Source organism: Bos grunniens, chromosome 29, assembly GCF_055505025.1.
Source record: "Bos grunniens cultivar Pamir isolate PY7600 chromosome 29, Bosgru_T2T1.0, whole genome shotgun sequence".
NCBI lineage: Eukaryota > Metazoa > Chordata > Mammalia > Artiodactyla > Bovidae > Bos > Bos grunniens.
This window is the reverse complement of record NC_141193.1, coordinates 24,255,831-24,264,082: the sequence shown is the minus strand read 5'-3', so window position 1 is coordinate 24,264,082 and position 8,252 is coordinate 24,255,831. Positions and strand designations below refer to the sequence as shown.

At 39.8% G+C, this 8,252-nt stretch overlaps 1 protein-coding gene across 1 annotated transcript; it reads left to right on the top strand.

The window, feature by feature from the left end:
* The first annotated feature begins 674 nt into the window (after positions 1-674).
* LOC147342364 (olfactory receptor 10D1B-like) lies at positions 675-1,610 on the top strand. The gene has a single exon (XM_086385102.1). The coding sequence runs from the start codon at positions 675-677 to the stop codon at positions 1,608-1,610; it is 936 nt and encodes a 311-aa protein (XP_086241228.1).
* Positions 1,611-8,252: the final 6,642 nt, after the last annotated feature.

Genomic DNA, 8,252 nt, shown 5'->3' with positions numbered 1-8,252 from the left:
TTTTCATTAGGATTTATGTTTTTCCCAGATACTTTCATAGAAATTGCATTAACTTTATTATGGCACCAGAGTATCTTTGTTGTTGATGTTTTTGCTAAGGTAATTATTATTTTCATTTTGTATATGAAAAAAGTATATGTATGGAAGATATTGTATAAATTATTTGAACTACTATAGCTAATAAGTGGCAAAGCCAGAATTAAAATTAAATGTTCTGATTCCTAACACAATTTTTTCCTGATTATTTTTCAGAGGGTAATGCATAGTGGGAGTTTGCCTCTCGAAGATATTTTGAGATTTCAAAATATAAGTGTTCCTGAAAAGAGTGAATCCATGAATTAAACAACTGTAAAGTGGTTTCTAACTTGACTGGAAAATGATTTGAATATATCTCGGAACTTCTGGTCTTGTCATAAACAACCATCAGCCTCTCAAGACATTCCTTCCAAGAGATTGATAAACTGGCTGTAAAATAGCCTTTTCTTAATACATGATATTTTTAATATATGATATATTTAATACATGATATTTTTAACCTGCCATTCATAGGAAGGCAGGTTGTTGCTTGTTAAAAACAGCCAATGTGCTCATTGGCAAAAAGCTTAATAATTTGATATTGGTGTTTAGACCTCAGTGTTCCTGATCCCTTTTCAAGGTCTGACTTCATCACAGCTATGAGGAACGCCTCGGTGGTGACTGAATTTATTCTGCTGGGCATCCCGCACACAGAGGACCTGGAGACCATGCTCTTTGTCCTGTTTCTGTCCTTCTACATCTTCACCCTTATGGGGAACCTGCTCATCCTACTGGCAATTGTCTCCTCTGCTCTGCTGCACACTCCCATGTACTTCTTCCTGTGTAAACTGTCTGTGTGTGACATGTTTTTCCCCTCTGTGAGTTCCCCAAAGATGCTCTTCTACCTCGCAGGGAACAGCCGAGCCATCTCCTACGCAGGCTGCGTGTCCCAGCTCTTCTTCTACCACTTCCTGGGTTGTACCGAGTGTTTCCTGTACACGGTAATGGCCTATGATCGCTTTGTTGCCATATGTTACCCTCTGCGCTACACAATAATCATGAGTCACAGAGCGTGTGCCATCCTGGCCACGGGCACCTCATTTTTTGGCTGTATTCAGGCCACATTTCTAACTACACTCACCTTCCAGTTGCCCTACTGTGGCCCCAATGAAGTGGATTATTTCTTCTGTGATATCCCGGTCATGCTGAAGCTGGCTTGTGCAGACACCTCAGCCCTGGAGATGGTGGGGTTCATCAGTGTGGGCCTCATGCCCCTCAGCTGCTTCCTTCTCATCCTCACCTCCTACAGCCGCATCGTCTGCTCCATCCTGCAGATCCGCTCTGCAGACGGCCGAAAGCGCGCCTTCTCCACCTGCAGCGCCCACCTCACTGCCATCCTGCTTTTCTACATGCCAGTGGTCCTCATCTACCTACGGCCAACCCCAAGCCCCTGGATGGATGCAACTGTTCAGATCCTGAATAACCTGGTCACGCCCATGCTCAACCCGCTGATCTACAGCCTCAGGAATAAAGAGGTGAAGTCATCTCTGAGGAAGGTCCTATATCAGCTGGACTTCCTTCCTGAGCAGAGGTAGAGAAATCAGTAGCTACTACCTCAACTGTACTTCATAGTTTATGGAATATTACTGTATGGAATATTCACAAACATCTTTGAGAGGACAGATACTATTATGATTACATCCATTTTGTGATGTGTGGACTAAGACTGGAAGCGATAAAATGGCTTGTTAAGGACACACAGGGTTTCCAGGTGGCAGTAGTGGTAAAGAACCTGCCAGTCTATACAGGGGATATAAGACATGGGAGTTCAATCCTTGGGTCAGGAAGATCCCCTGAAGGAGGGCACCGCAACCCTCTCAAGTATTCTTGCCTGGAGAATCCCATGGACAGAGAAGCCTGGTGGGTTACAGTCCATGGGCTCATAAAGAGTTGGACAAACTGAAGTGACTTAGCACGCACGCATGTATGCAAGGACACATAAGGAGTGAATGGCAGAAAGAAGACTCGAGGGCTGGCTTTCTGACCCTGGGACATGTGTGTTATCATGCTGCTGATAAGGGAAGGAGGGAGACCACTTTTTGCTTCTTCAGCTTCTCAAGATCTGTTTCTGTCATCCTCTTGCAGCCCCTCCTCCTCTTCTTTCCCCCTTTGCCCTGGTGCTTCTTCACCTTGGCCGCAGTGTTTGATTCCGCCAGTGTCTTCATTGAATAAGTCCTCATTTTATTGGTCTAGGAGTTGTTGAAAAAAAAAGAAAGACTTACATCCCCAAGGCTACAAGTATAGTGTATAGTGTTAGTCACTCAGTCGTGTCAGATTCTTTGTGACCCCATGGACTATAGCTCACCAGGCTCCTCTGTCCATGAAATTCTCCAGACAAGAATACTGGAGTGGGTAGCCATTCCCTTCTCCAGGGTATCTTCCTAATCCAGGAATTGAACCCAGGTTTCCTATAATGTAGGTGGATTCTTTACCACCTGAGCTACCAGGGAAGCCCAAGTAGCTGGGACCTGAGGCAGGTCTCTCACGAGTGAGGCAGAGGGACTAGTGAACTTCTTTTCTACAAACCCTGTCTGCCAGGCTCAGCTGGGAAGCAGTCCTGGCCGGAAATGTGCAGCATGTGAAGGGGAATGGGGAGATGGGGAGAATCCACAGAGCCGTGACTGCACTGTGATGCTGTTTCAGAAAATCTGGACTTGGTTTTGTATTCCTCAGCACAGCCAGGAGGCAATGTGGCACCCTAGATGTCATTGTTTTGTACCTTTGACTTCTCTGTTTATGGAAAGAATTTGAGTTTGGTCCCCATGCCCACATTTCTTTTTGCTTTGGCTGAAATATGGGAAGGTTGAAAAATGTGCTGTTTCAATACAGTTTGTTTTCACAGCTCAACTGATTGAGCATTACTATCACACTTGGGGAATCTAGTGACTAGAATAAACATTCTAACGGAGACGTAGGGATGGAAGGACACTGGAAAGAGGGTGATAAATGAGAAGGGGGCAGAGATAGAGAGGAGTCTTTATTCCTGCCTCTGTACTTCTCAAAATCAGACAGCAGCCATGGAAACTTCCAGACCAGACTAGCACTCTTGTGTCTACCTCCAGGCACTGGTGTGAGCTAGCAATCACTCCTGGATCAGAGACAAACTCTTGTTGGTCTCTTCTCTTAAACTCTTAAAAACCTTTTTATTTTTTTGCTGCTCAGTAAACAAGAGTCTAAAGGGGAAGGTTCAAATACACTTCAAATGGCTCTAAGTTTAATATATCCCAAATTTTTCTAGGTGGTGCAGTGGTAAACAATCTGTCTTCCAATGCAGGAGACATAAGAGATGTGGGTTCGCCCGTGGGTCAAGAAGATCCCCTGGAGGAGGAAATGGCAACCCACTCCAGTATTCTTGTCTGGAGAATTCCATGGACAGTGGAGCCTGGTGGACTACAGTCCAGAGGATCACAAAGAGTTGGACACAACTAAGCACACACACGTGCATACACAAACCCTTCTAAGCCTCTCTGAGTCTACATGATCTCTTCCCATTCCTCAGTTTCCTGGTTGTAACAGCTCAGAGGGTCAACCTAGCACAATTTGTAATAATAAAAGATGGAATCAAATTCCTATTCATTTTCACTCATTCAGATGTCATCTGATAGATAACTCTGCTAGGAGTAGGCAAGGCAAAGATAAAGAAGACACAGATGATCTTACCTAAATGATGTCATAGCCTGCTGGAGAAAACAGACATACAATAGTTAAATTATAACTGTAGACAGAAAAAGATGCACTGAAGCTACACCAGGAATGGAGAGACCAAGAAAATGTGATAAATGGAGATTTATAGAGCATTTATCATGTACTAAGCACTATACTAGTTTATTTGCATTATTATATCATTTTATTTTTGTAATGATCCTATCTGCCTGCAATGCAGGAGACCCTGGTTCAGTTCCTGAGTCAGGAAGATCCCCTGGAAAAGGGATAGGCTACCCACTCCAGTATTCTTGGGCTTCCCTAGTGGCTCAGTTGGTAAAGAATCCACCTGCAATGTGGGAGACCTGGGTTCGATCCCTGGGTTGGGAATATCCCCTGGAGAAGGGAAAGGCTACCCACTCCACTACTCTGGCCTAGAGAATTCCATGGACTCTATAGTCCATGGGGTCACAAAGAGTCAGACATGACTGAGTGACTTTCACTCACTCAATGACCCTACGAGCTAAATACTTGTTATTACTGTATTTTTGTATTTTACAGTTTAGAAATATGAGATTGAGCATGGAAAACTTGTTCAAAACCATACATGTCATGTGTACCTTGGCTGCCGTCCAGCCCTATGTTTGTCTTGCTGCTGCTACTACTGCTAAGTCGCTTCAGTCGTGTCCGACTCTGTGCGACCCCATAGACGGCAGCCCATCAGGCTCCCCGGTCCCTGGGATTCTCCAGGCAAGAACACTGGAGTGGGTTGCCATTTCCTTCTCCGATGCATGAAAGTGAAAAGTGAAAGTGAAGTTGCTCAGTCGTGTCCGACTCTTAGCTACCCCATGGACTACAGCCCACCAGGCTCCTCCGTCCATGGGATTTTCCAGGCAAGAGTACTGGAGTGGGGTGCCATTGCCTTCTTCATGTTTGACTTACTCTCTGTTATAGACTGAATTGTGTTTTCCCCCCAGATTCACATGTTGGAGTCTTAACTGTCCCCTGCCAGACCCCATACCTCAGAATGTGGCTGTAATTTGGAGATAGGACCTTTAAAGCAGTAATTAAATTAAAATGAGGCTCTTAGGGTGGACCCCAATTCAACATGACTGATGTCCTTATGAGAAAGGTAATATGCAGATACAAAGAGACACCAGGGATACAGTTGGAGGAATGTCGGCATGAGGATGTGCAAGAGGGTGGCTATCGGCAAGTCATCAAGGACAGAGCCTGAAATGGGTCCCTTGTCCTCCCAGAGGAAACCAACCCTTCTGTCTCCTTGATCTTAGACTCCTAGACTCCAGAACTGTGAGAAAATAAATGTCTGTTTTTTATGCCACCCAATTTGTGGTTCAGTATTTTGTCCCCATAGTCCTAGAAAACCGAGACTTCCAAGCCCAGATCTGTTCTAATGCCTCCCATATCCAACGTATGATTTGTGCTGCTGATAACAGCATGCTCTTTCTATATTCATTCCTATTAACATCACTGTTTGAGACTCAGAAATGATCTTTGTTTCCCAAAGGAGGTAATGGAAAGTTCCAGATAAGAAACACATTTATAAAACTTTTCTTACCACTTACGCCAAGCTGTAAGATTTCTCTAAGGGAATCATTGTGAAGAGAATTCTCTAGTTAATTAATCTCAAAGGTACTCACTCTTATGAGATACTTCTCCTGCTCATTATGACTTTGGCTTTTATTTTTGCCCTCTAATTTTTAGTTCTCACTTCAGAGCTGCATATCAGGGCCAAGTGGATTAATAAGATTGGGAATTGATACTGGAAGTACAAGAAGGCTTGTTAGTTTTATGGTCTGGGTTTTCTCTGCAATTAGTATTCCAGGGAAGAACTAAGTGTGAGTGTAACATACATGTGTATATGCGTATGTGTATACACACACACACACACACAAAACATACAGCCTACTTTCCACACACGTTCAGGCAAAATTTCATTCACCTCAGTTTTTCTAGCATTTCTAAGGTGAGACTGATTTCTTCCTAAATTATTGTATTAAAAGAGAGAGATTCTATGATATTACCTTTTTGTGAGAGTTAGTGATAAAAATGTCACTTGCCAGTTATGATGCAATTATATGGTCTAGACAAAGCAGTTAAAATAATTCAGAGTTTCAAATGGCTACATATTCTGAGCATGGAATCTTCTTATCTCAAAGAAGCACCATTGGAATCTTTCAATCACATTCCAGGGCTCAGAGCTGGCTTTGCCCAGCACCTAATAAAAAGCAGAATTAAAGCAAGGCAGTTAGACCAAACAGCAGGGCCAGGGTGAGCAATCTGACACTCAGAGTGAATTTTAAGATGGAATGCAGAAGGTTCAGTTTATCAGCCCTGACAGTTCTCATGGCTTAAATCAATCAGATACTTGCTAGTTCTTTCCATCAGTAGTTGCTATGAAAATTTGTATCTCATGTTATTGCCTGCAGTTTTGATACCCAAAATTTAGAAGTATTTTACATTCTTAGTTATTTTGAGAGAGCTAAGGAATATTTAATTTCCTTAAATACACACACACAAAACGCATGCACACACATACATGATACAATCAATGGAACTAACAATAATTCTGATAATATACCAACAGAATGAAATTCATTATTTTAAAGTGAATATAAAAGTCCTTTAGGGATGCCAATAAACAAACCATTTCTATGAAAACAAAGAGCTACATTCTTAAGTCCTGTAAGACATAGGAAGATAGAAATTTATGAGACCTTAAAGATCATACCAATATAAATGAAAATTATATATAATTTATGAATTATAAATTAATTTAACCAATATAAATGAATTTTATAATTTCATTTTATAAATTTATAATTTATAAATTATATAAATTTATAAATTATAAATTAATTTAACCAATATAAATGAATTTTATAATTTCATTTTATAAATGAATTTTATAAATGAATTTTATAAATGAATTTATAATTTAACCAATATAAATGAAAGTTTCAATATAAAATGAAAACAGTGATTTCATTTTATATATATAATGAGGCAACTGAATCCAGAGAGCCCAAACAACATACATAAAATAACATGGAACAAGTGAGGAAAAAGTTAGGGACTCTGTTCTCCAATGCAGCTTCACTTAAAAGGATGGATTGGTATCTAAATTAGGATCTAAATCTTATACTGAGTTTGTCTGTTTAGAATAAGTTTTAAAAATTTTATTTATTTCTTTTAATTGGAGGATAATTACTTTACAATATTGTGATGGTTTTTTGCTATAGAGTGACATGAATTGGCCATAGGCATACATGTGTTCTCCTGAATCCTCCTCCATAGTTTTTATAGTTATCTTTATACTTGTCTTCTCCACCTCGTAGCTGGTGAATTCTCTGAGAATAGGTACTGTATGTCTCATATATCTTGTACCACTAAGCCCGTCTTTGTGTCCCATGCAGTGGTTCAGCACAGAGTCTGAGCACAGCTGAAAGTCTATCACTATTTTTAATATTGAATTGGATATACTTTAGTAAGTGATGCCTGTACATAGCCTGGTCCTCAACTCTCTGGCCAGTTTATTATTTATAGAGCTAAGTCTATCTACTGGGAAGCAAATGATGAGCAGAAGTAAAGAGAGAAATTTAGACTAGGGTCCACATGAAAAGATAGTCTAAATGCAACATAGTTAGATCTTATTTTTAGATCATGATTATCAAATAGAACTGTTGAGGTGGAAGGGACCTTAGAGATCCCTCATATAAATACCTCTCCTAGAAAAGAGGAAAGAGGTCTTTGTATCTTACTGAGTGCTCAGAAGTGAGGGCACTAAACTGGGAGTTCTGTTCTCCAAGGGATCTGAAGTCTAAGTTGATTTCCTCTTATTTTAATTAACTGATGTATTAATTTAGCAAACATTCATTGAGTCACTGTTAAGTCACTTAACAGAAAGAAAAGCTGATTTGGGCAGAGGTCTTTATGTAATTAGTTATGAAACAAATTAAGTATTATGTGTCAAAAATGTAATTAAAATATGAAGTGGGTTCAAATGAGAGAGGTTTATTTGGTCTGGGAATACCAGGGTGAGCCTAAAAGAGAAGATCACATATGAAATGTGTATTGCTGGCTGGTAGGATTTAAAAATTTGAGAATGGGGATGGCCGTAAGAGGAAAATCTAGGAGTGGTTAAGGCATAGAAATGTCAAGAGAAATAGAAAAGTCATTAGTTTTTTTTCCTTTTTAGCAAAAAAAAAAAAAAAAAAATCAGTAATATATAATGCTTAATATTGTGTTATATGTTTATAATATAGCAGCTATTATTATGTATAATATGGTACGTACATACAATGTATACTATACATATATGTATAATTCATTTGTATATATATATAGTAATATGTTCTATTTTTATTGTATACTGTTAATATAGTATTTTATAGTATTTTCAATGTTTGTAGCATGGTATTATTTATATTCATTTGGCAAAAGCCATGCTAAAAGCATTGGCTATATGGTCAGGAAAAAGAGAAACAGCAGGCTTGAAATTAATTGTTAGGCTA